This window comes from Hypanus sabinus, chromosome 6 (assembly GCF_030144855.1).
Source record: "Hypanus sabinus isolate sHypSab1 chromosome 6, sHypSab1.hap1, whole genome shotgun sequence".
NCBI lineage: Eukaryota > Metazoa > Chordata > Chondrichthyes > Myliobatiformes > Dasyatidae > Hypanus > Hypanus sabinus.
The window spans coordinates 80,989,378-81,005,906 of NC_082711.1; the positions used below are offsets into that span (position 1 = coordinate 80,989,378).

Here is a 16,529-nt window from a genome sequence, read left to right on the forward strand (position 1 = left end):
TAAAAACCAAACAGCAATCTCAGGTTTAATCCATTTGTTTTTCATCACTGGGCTGTTTAATTTCAGATTAAGTAAATTATTGCCATATTCTCAATATAACTATTTTTAATATATAAGAAAATGTTAGCTGATCTCTCCTAGTTTTCTTAATTTAATCCTCCACCCTGTCTTGGAAGGTTTTCAGCATCTCACCTTACCCTGCACGGCTTCTGCACATTCTCCCACTCTTGCTGCTTTCCAGCAGAAATATCTACCTGTTTTGGAGCAACAAGTTTCTGTGTGGATCTTCAGGTCTCAATAAAATCCCTTCCTGGACACCCCACTCTGGTCTTCTGCCTTCGCTGGATCTTTTCATTGCCAGCTGCCGACAGGACATCAAAAGTCTCGACTTCACCACTCCTCTTTCCAAATCCAACTAAACTCATTCCGAATACTCTGCTCTCCACTCTCTCTGCACTAATCCTAACTTCACCATCAAACCCGCAGATAAGGGAGGTGCTCTAGTAGTCTGGTGGACTTACCTCTACCTTCTTGAGGTCCAGCAACAACTGCCAGACACCTCCTCTTACTTAACCCTTCAATAGCATCCCACTAAGCACCAGGTCATTGTCTACCACGCCATTGTGACCTTGTTAATTCTGGGAATCTCCCATCCACTGCCACCAACCTCATCATTCCCTCACCCAGCAAATCCCATTTCTACCCTGTATTCAAGATCCACAAACCAGCCTGTCCAGGTAGACCTATTGTTTCTGCTTGTTCCTGCTCCACTGAACTTATATCTGTGTACCTCTGTTTTATCCCGCCTGGTTCTGTCCCTTCCTACCTACATCTATGACACTTCACATGCTCTTGATCTTTTCAATGATTTCAAGTTCCCTGGCCATGAGCATTTTATGGATGTCCAGTCCCTATACAGCTCCATCCCATCCCCCGCCCCCACCCCAGGAAGGCCTCAGAGCTCTCTGTTTATTTCTGGACACCAGACCCAACCAGTTCTCCTCCACCTCTGCCTAGCAGAACTTGTCCTTACTCTCAATAATTTCTCCTTTGCCTTCTTCTACATCCTTTGAACAAGGTGTCGCCATGCGTACTTGCATGGGTCCCAGTTATGCCTGCCTTTTTGTTGGCTGTGTGGAATAGTCTATATTCCAAGCCTACACTGGTGTCACTCCCCAACTTTTCCTATGCTGCATCAACGTCTGCATTGGTGCTGCTTCCTGCACCCGTGTGGAGCTCGTCGTCTTCATCAACTTCACCTCCAGCTTCCACCCAGCTCTCAAATTTACCTGGTCCATCTCCCTCCCCTTTCTTGATCTCTCTGTCTCTGTCTCTGGATACAGCAATACTACTGATATCTATTATAAACCTACTGATTCTCACCCTGGACTATTCCTCTTCCCGCCCTGTTACTTGTAAAAATGCCATCCCCTTCTCTCAGTTCCTCTGTCTTCGCTGCATTGGCTGTCAGGATGAGGCTTTTCATTCCCGAACGAAGGAGATAGAAACAGAAACATCGAAAGCCTACAGTATAATACAGGCCCTTTGGCCCACAATGCTGTGCTGAACGTGTACTTCAGAAATTACCTAGGGTTACTCATAGCCCTCATGTTTTACTAAGCTCCATTTACCTATCCAGGAGTCTCTTAAAAGACCCTATCGTATCTGCCTCCCCCACTGTTGCCAGCAGCCCATTCCATGCACTCGCCACCCTCTGCATAATAAAACTTGCACCTGACATCTCCTCTGTACCTACTTCCAAGCACCTTAACATTGTGTCCTCTCGTGTTAGCCATTTCAGCCCTGGGGAAAAAGCCTTTGACTGTCCACATGATCAATGCCTCTCATCATCTTATACACTTCAATCAGGTCATGTCTCATCCTCCATTGCTCCAAGGAGAAAAGGCCGAGTTCACTCAACCTATTCTCATAAGGCATGCTCCCAATCCAGGCAACATCCTTGTAAATCTCTTCTGCACTCTTTCTGTAGTTTCCACATCCTTGAGGTGACCAGAACTGAGCACAGTACTCCAAGTGGACCAGGGTCCTATATAGCTGTAACATTGCCTCTCGGCTCTTGAACTCAATCCCATGGTTGATAAAGACCAATGCACCATCTGCCTTCTTAACCACAGAGTCAACCTGTGCAGCAACTTTGAGTATCCTGTGGACTTGGACTCCAATATCCCTCTGATCCTCCACACTGTCAAGAGTCTTACAATTAATACTATATTTTGCCATCATATTTGACCTACCAAAATGAAGCACCTCACACTGGGTTGAACTCGCATCTGCCACTTCTCAGCCCAGTTTTGAATCCTATTAATGTCCTGCTGTAACCTCTGACAGCTCTCCACACAATCCACAACACCCCCAACCTTTGTGTCATCATCCAGGTCATTTATAAAAAAATCACGAAAAGAACGGGTCCCAGAACAGATCCCTGAGGCACACCACTTGGATCGCATGCCTCCTTACTTTGTCCATAAGTCTTGCATGGGGTACCTTATCAAATGCCTTGCTGAAATCCATATACACTGCATCTACTGATCTACCTTCATCAACGTGTTTAGTCACATCCTCAAAAAATTCAATCAGACTCGTAAGACACAACCTCCCTTTGACAAAGCCATACTGACTATTCCTAATCATATTATGCCTCTCCACATATTCATAAATCCTGCCTCTCAGAGTCTTCTCCATCAACTTACCAACCACTGAAGTAAGACTCACTGGTCTATAATTTCCTGAGCTATCTCTACTCCCTTTCTTGAACAAAGGAATGACATCTGCAAGCCTCCAATCCTCCAGAAGCTCTCCTGTCCCCATTGATGATACAAAGATCATTGCCAGAGGCTCAGCAATCTCTTCCCTCACCTCCCATATTAGCCTGGAGTATATCTTGTCCAGTCCCGGTGACTTATCCAACTTGATGCTTTCCAAAAGCTTCAGCACATCCTTTCTCTTAATGTCTATATGCCGGAGCTTTTCAATTCATTGTAAGTCATTTCTACAATCGCCAAGATCCTTTTCCATATTGAATACTAAAGCAAAGTATTCATTAAGTACTTCCTCTATCTCCTCCAATTCCATATACACTTTTCCACCGTCACACTTGATTGGTCCTATTCTCTCACGTCTTATCCTATTGCTCTTCACGTACAGTGGCCTGCAAAATTTTGGGCACTCCTGGTCGAAATTTCTGTTACTGTGAATACTTAAGCGAGCAGAAGATGAACTGATCTCCAGAAGTCTTAAAGTTAAAGATGAAATGTTCTTTTCAACATTTTAAGCAAGATTAGTGCATTAGTTTTGTTTTGTACAATTTTAAAGTGAAAAAAGGAAAGGAACACCATGCAAAACTTTGGGCACCCGAAGAGATTTGAGCTCTCAGATAACTTTTACCAAGGTCCCAGCCTTAATTAGCTTGTTAGGGCTATGACTTGTTCACAGTCATCGTTAGGAAAGGCCAGGTGATGCAAATTTCAAACCTTGTCCCAACCATCAGCAGCCATGGGCTCCTCTAAGCAGCTATCTAGCACTCTGAAAATTAAAAATAAATGATGCCCACAAAGCAGGAGAAGGCTATAAGAAGATAGCAAAGCGTTTTCAGGTAGCTGTTTCCTCATTTCTTAATGTAGTTAAGAAATGGCAGTTAATAGGAATAGTGGAGGTCAAGTTGAGGTCTGGAAGACCAAGAAAACTTTCCGAAAGAACTGCTCGTAGGATTGCTAGAAAGGCAAATCAGAACCCCCATTTGACTTCAAGAGATCTTCTGGAAGATTTAGCAGACTCTGGAGTGGTGGTGCACTGTTCTACTGTGCAGTGACACCTGCAGAAATGTGACCTTTATGGAAGAGTCATCAGAAGAAAACCTTTCCTGTGTTCTGACCACAAAATTCAGCGTCAGAAGTTTGCAAAGGAGCATCTAAACAAGCCTGATAAATTTTGGAAACAAGTCCTGTGGACTGATGAAGTTAAAATAGAACTTTTTGGCCACAATGAGCAAAAGTATGTTTAAATACTAGCAAATTCTACAAGCAAACATCGGACCATCTGTAAAAAAGCTGAAGATGAAAAGAGGATGGCTTCTACAACAGGATAATGATCCTAAACACACTCAAGATCCACAATGGACTACCTCAAGAGGCACAAGGTGAGGGTTTTGTCATGGCCCTCACAGCCCCTGACCTAAACATAATCAAAAATCTGTGGATAGAGCTCAAAAGAGCAGTGCATGCAAAACGGCCCAAGAATCTCACAGAACTAGAAGCCTTTTGCAAGGACGAATGGGTGAAAATCCCCCAAATAAGAATTGAAAGACTCTTAGCTGGCTACAGAAAGTGTTTACAAGCTGTGATACCTGTCAAAGGGGGTGTTACTAAGACCATGCGGGGTGCCCAAACTTTTTTGGTATTTTGAATAATATTTTGGAAATAAAAAAATAATCTTGCTTAAACTATTAAAGGAATGTGTCATCTTTAACTTTATGCCTTTTGGAAATCGCTTTTTACTCACTTAGCTATTCACAGTAACAGAAATTTTGACCAGGGGTGCCCAGACTTTTGTATGCCACTGTACTTGTAGAATGCCTTGGTGTTTTCTTTAATCCTGCTCACCAAGGCCTTCTCATGACCCCTTCTGGCTCTCCTAATTTCATTCTTAAGCTATTTCCTGCTGGCCTTATAATCTTCTATATCTCTATCGTTACCTAGTTTTTTGAACCTTTCATAAGCTCTTCTTGACAGATTTTCACCAGCCTTTGTACACCATGGTTTCTGTATCCTACCATCCTTTCCCTATCTTATTGGAATATACCTTTGCAGAATGCCATGCAAATATCCCCTGAACATTTGCCACATTTCTGCCATACATTTCCCTGAGAACATCTGTTCCCAATTTATGCTTCCAAGTTCCTGCCTGATAGCTTCATATTTCCCCTTACTCCAATTAAATGCTTTCCTAAAGTGTCTGTTCCTATCCCTCTCCAATGCTATGGTAAAGGAGATAGAATTGTGATCACTATCTCCAAAATGTTTTCCCACTGTGAGACCTGGCACCTGACCAGGTTTATTTCCCAGTACCAGATCAAGTATGATATGATATGTCCATACATGGCCTCCCCTACTGCCATGATGAGGCCAAACTCAGGTTGGAGGAGCAACACCTCATAAACCATCTGGGTAGTCTCCAGCCCCTTGGTATGAACATCAAATTCTCCAACTTCCAGTAGTTCCCACCCTCTCTCTTCCCCATCCCACCTTCACTCTGTCTCCTCTTCTAGCTGCCTGTCACCTCTCATCACTCTGCCTTCTTCTACTATCCATAGTGCTTTCCCCTTAGATTCCTTCTTCACCTCTCCTGCCTATCCCCTCCCTGCTTCCCCTCCCCCACCCTTTGATTGGTTTTCCACCCTCTCCCCCCACCTTCTTTATAGAGTCCCTTCCCCCTCCTTCTTTAGTCCTGACAAAGGGTCTCGACCCGAAACGTTGACTGCTTCTTTCAACAGATGCTGCCTGACCTGCTGAGTTCATCCAGCTTTTTTGTACGTCTTGATTTGACCACAGCATCTGCAGTGTACTTTGTGTTTACCAGATCAAGTACAGCCTCTCCTCTTGTAAGCTTATCTACATATTGTGTCATCATACAGGTTCGTGAACACACCTAACAAACTCCACCCCATCTAAACCCCTTGTTCTGGTGAGATGCCACTCAATATTTAAGAAATTAAAATCTCCCACCACAACAACCTTGTCATTTATAAAAATCACAGAGAAGGGGTCCCAGAACAGATCCCTGAGGCACACCACTGGTCACCGACCACCATGCAGAATATGACCCATCTACAACCATTCTTTGTTTTCTATGGGCAAGCAAGGTCTGGATCCCATGCCTCTTTACTTTCTCAATAAGCCTTGCCTAGGGTACCTTATCAAATGCCTTGCTGAAATCCATATACACTACATCTACTGTTCTTCCTTCATCAATGTGTTTAGTCACATCCTCAAAAAATTCAATCAGGTTTCTAAGGCATGACCTGCCTTTGACAAAGCCATGCTAATTATTCCTTCAAAGAATGGAGCTCCATTATCAACACTCCTCTCAACCACATCTCTTCCATCTCATGCATGTCTGCCCTCATCCCATCCTCCTGCCACCCCACCAGGGATAGGGTACCTTTTGTCCTCACCTACCACCCACCAGCCTCCGCATCCAGCACATAACCCTCAAATAAATTCCGCCATCTCCTAGGGGATCCCATCACCAAGTACATCTCTCACTACCCCCCCCCACCCCTCCATTTTCTGCTTTCTGCAACCCCCTTGTCCATTCCTCCTTCCCTACTGATATCCCTCCTGGTACTTATCCTTGCAAACAGAACAAATGCTACACCTACCCTTACACCACTTCCCTTGCTACCATTCAGGGCTCTAAACAGTCCTTCCAGGCAAGGCAACACTTCACTATAAGTTTGTTGGGGTCATCTGTTGTATCTGGTGCTCCCAGTGTGGCACAACGTATATTGGTGAGACCTGACGTAGATTGGGAGACTGTTTTGTTGAGCGCCTACACTCTGTCCACCAGAAAAAAAAAACAGGATCTTCTAGTGGCCCATTTTAATTCCACATCTCATTCCATTTCCAACATGTTAGTCCATGGTCTCCTCTACTGTCACGATGAGGCCACAGTCAGGTCAGAGGTACCTTCCAACCTGATGGCATGAACATCAATTTCATGAACTTCCCATATTGCTCCCCCTCCCTTCACCATTCCTCATTCCCATTTCCCTCTCTCATCTCCCTCTGGTGCTCCTCCCCTTTTCTTTCTTCTATGGCCTTCTGTCCTCTCCTATCTTGACGAAGGTCCTGATGAAGGGTCTCAGCCCGAAAGGTAGACTGTGCTTCTGCTTATAGATGCTGCCTGGCCTGCTGTGTTCCACCAGTATTTTGTGTGTGTTGTTTGAATTTCCAGCATCTGCAGATTTCCTCATGCTCAAGAAAGACTCTACCATTTGTAGCAATAGCTAATAAATGTCAAATTTATGGCAGTGCCTAGGATAAAAATAAATAAATATGAATTTGGCCATAACTTAATTTACAAGAATAAGTGAATGAAAATGTATTTTAAAATCCACTAATAAAAAAAATCCAGAACATTTTTGATTCTTTCGCTGGTTCTGTGCTTTTGTAGGTTCATGAGGAAAGTGTTCACATCATCAAAGTCACCAGCAATCTGATAAATGAGACCGTTGCTAACCATCCGGAATGGGCAAAGTAAGCAATAAAATTACTAATTGTTTGTTTACAAGTTTTTTTTTTGTAGTCTGCATTTCATTTCTTTCTGTTGTATCTGCATAATCCTTGACGCAAATGTACCTGTGCTTTCTCATGGTCTCTACATTTACACTCACTTTGCACCTATGACTGTGTGGCTAAACACAGCTCCAATGCCATATTCAAATTTGCTGACGACACTACTGTCATAGGCCAAGTCAAAGGTGGTGATGCATCAGCGTATAGGAGGGAGTTTGAAAATGGCTGAGTGTGCTGTAACAACAGCTTCTTTCTCAATGTTGGCAAGACCATGGAGCTAATTATTGACTTAAGGAGAAGGAAAACAAGAGTCTGTAAGCCAGTCCACATCAGAGGTGGAGATGGACAGCAACACTGAAGTTCTGGTGTTATCATTTTGGAGGACCTGTCTTAGGTTCAGCGTGTTAAGTGCAATTGCAAAAAAAGCATGGCAACACCTCTATTTCCTTAAGAGTTTGCAAAAATCCAGCATGTCATCTAAAACTATGCTGAACATCTTTAGATGTATAGTGAAGAGTATATCAACTGGCTGCAGCACAGTCTATATGGAAACACCAATGCTCTTGAATAGAAAATCCTACAAAATGTAGTGGATATGGTCCAGTCCACCACGGGTAAAGCCCTCGCCACCATTGGGCACATCTACATGAAGCATTGTTGCAGAAAATCAGCGCGTAAATCATCTGGAACCTCCACCGCCCAGTCATGCTCTCTCCTCACTGCAGCCATCAGGAAGGAAGGTGCAGAAGCCTCAGGACTCAGACAGAAGGGGTAACTTCACTCAACTTCACTTGCCCCATCAGGAGGTGAAATTACCATTTATCCAGATAAATAAATCGCCAGCATGAACATCCAAAGGAAGAATTGATAAATTCTCACTAACTTCTTTGAAAATATAGAAATGTTACAAGCAAGCCACTTTGACACTTTGTGGAATTAAAATAATGAGTTGGACTGAAAAATAAATGATACAGTGGATGTAAAAATTGGATATCTGCAACATAATAAAAGTTCAATACAGATTTTAAATGAGGCATTAGCTAGAAAAGTGAGAAAGTTGTTAAATCATTAACTCTGGCTAGATTATGAATACAGTGTAGGATTCGACTCTGATCATAACCCGCTCGTAGCAAAACAAATTAGGGTGCAGAGAATGAGTGGCTTGGCTAGTTAGAGATGAGAGAATTAGACATGGCACTTATTTGGGTAGGGAAGGTAAAGGGCAGATTAACATGTTAAAAATCTTGAAGGGCCTTTGCAGGTAATCAGTAACTAAAGAGAGTAATATGGCTAAGAGGTCAGTCAGATATAAAGTTTTTCGATGATATGGAAAGATTCAAGAGCATGCTGCCAAAGCAAAGAAAGAAGTGGAGGACCATTGATGATGATTTTAACAAATAATTTTAAAGAATTTAAAATATTAAATTATGTAATATCACTTTGTTTTGAATAATTTTCTTGTAGTTGGTGAATGAACAGTGACCTTATGGATAATATGATTTTGCAGTGTACGCAAAAGCCATGCAATGCTGTTTGGATGTGTTAAACTTGTGCTTCTCCAATTTTCATGTCACCTTTTGATCATTGAATTGTTTCAGCTGGCTACCTGAGGCCCAGGTGATACAGAAGGCACTAAATTCTGCTGCTAACAATGTCTACCAGTATGGAAGAGAGTGGATAACCCACAAGGTGAAATTCTGATTTCTAATATCTAGAATTGATTTCAATTTAATTACAGGAAAGATCGCCAGAGCTCATTTGTGTAGTAACGTGGTGTTGCAAAGAGCAGTGTTAGTTTGGGTTCCTGTCAAGAACATTTAACTTTTGGGCAAACAAAAAAAACAGCTTGAGGATAGAACTCTAGGTAATCTTAATCAGTCAAGGAGTAGAATATGGCACTTAAATCATATACTGTTCTTAAACCATTCTATTTCCCTTAACATTTTTGTTGTTCTTTACATTCCTCAAAAGCAGAATTAGAAGTAAATGTAGCATTATTTTGATGAAAGATTAAACACTTATTGTCACAGATGATTCAAAATGGAATCAGGAAGAACATTTATTCTATGGAAAGACATCTTGGTCATCTGTATACCTTTATTTCTCTGTAATACTTTGGCCGTGAGCTTGGATAGCATGCATACCTTGCTTTTCTATGTTGTCTACAAACAAATGAAAAAAGGATCTTAATTACTATATGTTCTTCAATCAGCTTGAGGATTTTGTATACCACATCGGTTTCCCCTCTCATTCCAAAGATATATGTGTTCAATTGACCACTGTAAGTCGTCCGAGTGAGTGATAGAATCTGGGGAGAGTTGAGGACAAGGGGGGGAGAATTTTACTTTAACACAAGTAGTATTAACAAGAGTGATTACCTTAGAGCACGGATATATACATGGAATTATGATGTGGCCATGGGAAAGACTTTGCTTTTGCAAGGACAGGAAATGATGAGTCTATTGTTATGGGTGACTTTATCTTTCCTGATATTGATTGGCAGTTCCTCAGTACACGAGGTTTAGATGGGTCAGAATTTGTTAGATGTGCCGAGGAAGAATTCCTGACATCGTATGTTGGCAGTTCTACCAGAAGAGAGGCTAGACTGGATCTATTAGTAGGAAATGAATCTGGTCAGGTGATAGATCTCTCTGTGGGAGAGCATTTTGGAGATAGAGACTACAACCCCTCCAACCTTTAGCATAGCCATGGACAAGAATAAGAGCAGACAATATGCGAAAGTATTTAATTGGAAGTGGGCTACTTATGATGGTATTAGGTAGAAACATAGGAATGTAAATTGGGAACATGTTCTCAAGGAAATGCACAATGGAAATGTGGAAGTTGTTTAGGAAGCACCTGCATGGGGTTCTGGATAGGTTTTGGTAGGTTGAGAGAACCATGGTTAATAAGAGAGATGGACATTTAGTCAAGAGAAAGAAGGAAGCACTCTTAAGGTTTGGAAATAAGAATCAAACAGGACTCTTGAGAGTTACAAGCTAGCCAGGAAGGAACTTAAAGAATGTACCTAAGAGAGCTAGAAGCGGACATGAGAAGGCCTTGGCAAGTAGTATTAAGGAAATCCCCAGAACATTCAACATGAGCGTGAAAAACAGGAAGATGACTATTATGAGGGTAGGGCTGATTAGGGACAGAAAATGAAACGTGCCTGGAGGTGGAGGAGGCATGGGAGGCCTGTAAAGAGTACCTTGCTTCAGTGTTCTCCAGAGAGAAGGACTTTGACAAGTGTGAGGTCAGATACATTAGGTATTGTGCTGGAGTATGTTGAAGTTAAAAAAGGAGCTTATGAAAAACATTAGAGTAGATATGTCCCTGGAGATACTGTTTTGCCTCTATAAAACTCTGGTTAGACCATACTTGGTGAATTGTGTTCAGTTCTGATCACCTCATTGTAAGAAGGATGTGGGATGCTTCGAGAGGCCATGAAGAGATTTACCAGAATGTGCCTGGATTAGAGAGCATATCTTGTGAGGAAAGGTTGCACAAGCTAGGGCTTTTATATTTGGAACAACAAGGAATGAGAGGTGCCTTAATAGAGGTATATAAGATTGAGAAGCAGAGATAGTGTGGACATCAGCACCTTTTCCACAGGAAGGCAGTGGTCAATATATTCTTTTAAGGTTAGTGGACACAAGTTTATGGGAGATGTCAGAGGTTTTTTAGCAGAGTGGTAAGTACGTGTAGTAAGTACTGCTGGGGTTGGTGTTTGAGGCTGATACAATTGGGACATTTAAGAAACACTTAGAATCTTACATGGATGTAAGAAAATATGGCCAGTTCTAGGCTGTGTAGAAAGGACAGCTTAAATTAATTGTGGGGTAGGTTTATATAGGTCAGCACAACATCATGGGATCATGGGCTCGTTACTATGCTGTACTGTCCTATGTTATGAATAATAGAGGATTAGTGCAAGATAGGTAGTTGATAGTCAAAATGTGCCATTGAGCTGAAGAGCCTATTTCTATGCTGTATCTCTTTATGACTCTTAATAAACAGCAAAAGTAATGAAGTTGCTCAAGATCTTGGGTAGTTTACTAATCTCAAATTTGTCACTATTAAAAGTTTTCAACGTGCATGGAAAATTGCCTTCTACTCCTTTCCCTCTTGCCTCTTTTTTTTCTCAAGTGCTGGTCCAGATCACAGTCAACAATCTTTCTAGTTTTACACTCCACAGAAGTGACATTATTTCTCGACAAATTAATTGATCAGTGATTAGCTATGAAAGAAACAGTGTAAATAAATATGCATAGCCTGTTATGCTAAATGATTCTCATGGGAAAATATTTCAATAAATAAACTTATTTACTGCCCGTTATGCCACTGGTGCTTAGAGCGGCAGTGAAGGTCCTCTGTCTCTGTCTGTCCTTGCCCATCTTCTCTATTGTGCTCCAGGAGTGCTCAGAGTCCTCATTTCTGCCTTTACGGTACTGGACTAAGTTGTCATAGGTCTCCTGTGTTTCCTCCGCTCTTCAAGGGTCCAATGAAGTGCTGTCTTGATGATGGTCTCATCATGTACCCAATCCATCTCCAACGTTTCCTCATGATGATGGTGGCCATAGTCTCTTGATGACACTGAAGGTGTAGGGCATGGTTGGATCCCTTTCTTAGCCAGAAAATACAAAGGGTCCTGGTGTACAAATGATGACAGTTTGGCAAGGTTGCTGTCTAACATGCACCAGCGTTCTGACCTGTACAAGAGTATGGACTGAACACAGCTCTGGTAGAGCTTCACCATGGTGTGGATGTTGTACTTGGTTATTCCTCATATACCGAAAGATACTGCCCGGGTAGGTGAATCTGCTGGTTCTGGGTAACTCAGTGCCATATGGCTTGACGGGAGGAGACTCTACTTTGAGGGTCATGGTTGCAGTCTTTCTCTGGCTGACTCAAAGTCCAGGTTGTCCACCAAAGGTACATAGGTGCTGCGTTTTCTCCTGTATGTGCTGGTATGTATGTGTTAGTAACATGAGGTCATCCACAAAGTCAAGATCTTCTAAAGTAGAGAATAAAGTCCACCTAATGCCTCTCTGCTTATCTTTCATTGTTTGCCTCATAACCCAGTCAATCACTGGGTTAAATAATACCCCTGACATCACACAGCCTTGCCTGAAATCTTGACTTCAAAGCTCAAATTGCAACCCCCAACTGTGCAAGTAAAATTAGTATAGAAACTCCGGATAAACTGGACGATTTTTAGAAGGATCTTGTAAATCTGCGAATTCACTAGAGGCTCCCCCCTGTGGGTGTTACCAAAAGCCTTTTCAAAGTCCACAAAATTTATAAGCAGTTGTCTCTGCCAACTGTGCACTGCTCTTTGATGTTATGCAGCATGAAGATCTGGTTGACACAGATTCTGCTCTTCCTGAAGCCCACTTGCTCTTTCCTCAAGCACACATTGACTGCATTTGTAATCCGTTAAACAATGATTTTGGCAAGAATCTTGCTGGGCACTGACAGAAGTATGATGCCACACAAGTTGTTGCAATCACTTAGCACTACTTTCTTGGGGACCCTAACAATGACACCCTTTGTCCAGTCCTTCGGTACTTGCTCCATTCCCAGATTATAGTAAACAGTGGTTGCAGGATTGCTGCTGCAGCTTTTGGTTCAACTTTGAATCGTTTGCTCTTCAAATTGTTATGTCCTTCAATAAATAAAGAAATTGGTAAAAGGCTAACCAAGAATCAGAATTTATTCCTTTCCTAACCAACTTTGGAAATCCTCTTTTTGGAACAGTGAATACATCAGTCATGAAGGGTGAGGTGAAAATCAAAAAGCTGCAGATGCTAGAAATTTGAAATAAAATTCGAAAGTACTGCAAACACTCAGCAATCAGACGGCACCACTGTAGAAAGAGAAACGAGGTTTATGTTCAAGGTCCAAGGCCCCTTGTCAGAAACTCAGTGGATCAGGTTCAGGATTTTAATATTTGCAAGGTTATTTTCTGTGTGTGAAGCATTTCTGAACTGTGGAAGCACCCTGATTATGTGTCTGTCTTAAGCAGTGCACATTTAAAATATCTATCGGACCCATGTACAAGAAAGCATCCAGTTTCTCAGATTTGAATTTTACCTGTACTGTCTCTTTTTCATTATTTAGTCTCTATAATTTTTCCTCTTTTTGTCCCAACCATTTCAGAATTTGTGTCACAACTTTTAAATTATATAAACTCATCTGTGGTCCACAGACCCCTCCATTAATGCTAGGTTTCCATGACATTTTTTTATAAAAAAAAGGTTGATAACCCCATAGATAAGCTCTTAAATTTCTTCCCTGGATCATGCATTAGTTGGTTCCTGAAACTTTTGGTTGATTTTTAAATTACTTATATTCTCATAACTCAAAATTGATCCTATTCTGATTATCTTGTGTTTATATCTTCTATCTTGTTTAGCTTCATAAGATGTTGGGAGACAAGGTGAACAATACAACAGTTATAGAGAAGCAAGTTCTGGAGCTCTGGGATAGGTTATATCAAAATTGGTTTGTAAAGGTGAGTGTTGATATCAATTGTAACTATATAAAATGCTCATAAATATGGTCAAGAAAAAGTAATGAAATATCCCACAACAGTGATTACAGTCTTCCTCCTCTATTAATCTGCCACGATCTCAATTTCTCCCATTGCCTTCTGTCTGCTTCTTGAGAGATTCCTACCTAGCACCTACTCATGCTGCTCATTTCTCTAACCTCTTTCCCTCATCTATGTATTTGCTATCTCCAGGGCCCTCCTTGCATCCTCTTGCAGAGTTACCCCACCCATTTCCACAGGTCTTTCCCCTCCCACAAGTGTCTCTACCTCTCACTACCACTTCCTTGGAATAACATATATACTCTTTCAAAGTCAACACGAGTGAATCTGCAGATGCTGGAAATAAATTTTTAAAAAACACAAAATGCTGGCAGAACTCAGCAGGCCAGACAGCATCTATTGGGAGGAGGTAGTGACGACGTTTTGGGCCGAAACCCTTCGTAGGGTGTCGGCCTGGAATGTCGTCACTACCTCCTCCCGTAGATGCTGTCTGACCTGCTGAGTTCTGCCAGCATTTTGTGTTCTTCTTAATTTTACTCTTTCAAAGTGTTCATTTGCCAGATAGTTGTGAAGTCTGTAAGTGATCTTTCCATGTGGTCTTGAGCTGCTGCTAATTAATTTTCACAATGTTGTATGTGTTACTTATTTTGACAATCTACTTTTACTCTTATTTCTTTACCTAGAACGTAACTCATTCTGGAAGACATAAGGGGCACAAATACACTATCAGTCGGCAGAATAGTTGGCTTGGAGATATATTAGACTGGCAAGATGTTGTCTCCTTTATTCATGAGAACATTGAGACATTTCTTTCCGTGAGTATCTTGCATGTTAATAGTTTAAAACAAGTCCTTGTCTTTCATTTCACCTACACAAAGTAATGGCAGTTTTTAAAATTGGGATAAGTGTTATGCATTGTCTAGTTAATATTTGATGCAGTGTGAATACATTTGCACATTCTGTCCATGCCAGGCAGAAAGAGATGGTTGGATTAGCCTTCAGTTGTTAACACTCCAGGTGTCTTTTTTAATCAAATCAAATTTACTTTGCCATTCAAACCATACATGGAAACAGTCAAATGAGACAATATTCCTCTGGGACCAAGGTGAATAACATACATTCAAAATAGCGAGAGAGAGAGAAAAAAACACACATCGTTACACAAGAAAACACATACATAGTCCAAGTGCCTGATTGACATGCAAATCGATGGTATGGCTCCCAGCAATCCATCCTGTCATTCCTCCAATTTAACACTGGAGGGCAGCACTGACAGGAGAGACCAGCTCCTGCCCATGTTATACCACCTCCAGCATCGTCTCACCTGAACAGCAACAGGCAGGCCTAATTCGAGGCCTAATCCTTGCTGTAACTGAGGCCACACTGCTGCCTCATTGTCTGTGTCGCCACTGAACAAGTGAAACAGGCCTGCAGCTTCTTATATTATCAATGTTCAACAGGGTCTTGCAATCACAAGAAAAACATCCAAGACAGTCACTACATGCTGCTTTTGTGCACCAACTCTAATGTCTTCGAGTAGCAGGCAGCAACACGGTCTGCACCCAGCTCAGCTCCTCTGAACCCTCTCCGACCTGTCCATCGACTTCTCCGAACTGAGCGCTGGCTTCCCCTTCGAGCCATGCACTGGCTTCCCCTTCGAACCGAGCGCTGGCTTCCCCTTCGAACCGAGCGCCGGCTTCCCCTTCGAGCCAAGTGCTGGCTTCCCCTTTGAGCCGAGCGCTGGCTTCCCCTTTGACAGCCTGCCCGGCTGCTCTGAACAACGGGCAGCTCACTGATGCAGTAGACCTACTGTGTTCATTGTTACCTGGAGTCCAATGTAGTCCTACAAACATAAAAAGCAATATTTTAAAAAGAAAAGTGCACCTTTAGTTGGCTCCCTGAGTCCACTGTGTTCAAGTGGGCCACTGTCTTACTGGAAGACAAATTTGTTTTAAATCCATTGAAGATTTCTGCCTCTTTCAGGACATTTTCAATGCATCACTACTATGTACAAAAATATTCTTCAGTTTTAATCCTACTACTATTTACCTTGACAGTCACCATTATATTGATTTTTATGCTAAGTAAAATCGATACACATTCAGGCCTCTTACGAATGTATTCTCAGTCCCTTTATTCTATTGAAGATAGCCCCAGGCTTGTACCTGATACCTTCCACAGTTAGAGTTGTATAGCATAGAAGCTGGCCCTCTGGCCCACCCTGTGTTTGCTAACTATCAATGCTTATCTATGCCCATTCCACATAACTGTATTAACTACTTCCTCTAAGCCTTGCTCATTCAAGTTCCTGTTAAGATGCCTCTTCAATGTTGTTATTGTTCCTCCTTTCACAACCTCAGCTGGCAGTTCATTCCAGATATCATCCCTGTGTTTGGAAAAGTTTACCCACAGATGCTCTTTAAATCATCTCCTTAATCCTATGCCTTCTTTTAGACACCCCTAACATGGGAAATCAACATTGGCTATCAACCCCTCTCATAATTCTACATTTCTCTGTCATGTCACCTCTTGCCTTCTATGCTCCTTGGAAAACAAGCCTAGCATATCCAATTTTTCTAAATAACTCAAGGCCCTCAAACCAAATAACATCCTTTTGAATCTTTTTTGTATCCTTTTGAGCCTAAACAAATCCTTCCTGAAGT

At 41.9% G+C, this 16,529-nt stretch overlaps 1 protein-coding gene across 1 annotated transcript in view; it reads left to right on the forward strand.

Moving 5' to 3' along the window:
* tmem245 (transmembrane protein 245) overlaps positions 1-16,529 on the forward strand; it is a 118,838-nt gene that overhangs the window by 72,032 nt on the left and 30,277 nt on the right. Inside the window, exons 8-11 of the mRNA XM_059972482.1 lie at positions 7,192-7,274; positions 8,912-9,002; positions 13,729-13,827; positions 14,550-14,681. Coding sequence (XP_059828465.1) covers positions 7,192-7,274; positions 8,912-9,002; positions 13,729-13,827; positions 14,550-14,681 — 405 coding nt within the window. The remainder of the gene's footprint in view (positions 1-7,191; positions 7,275-8,911; positions 9,003-13,728; positions 13,828-14,549; positions 14,682-16,529) is intronic.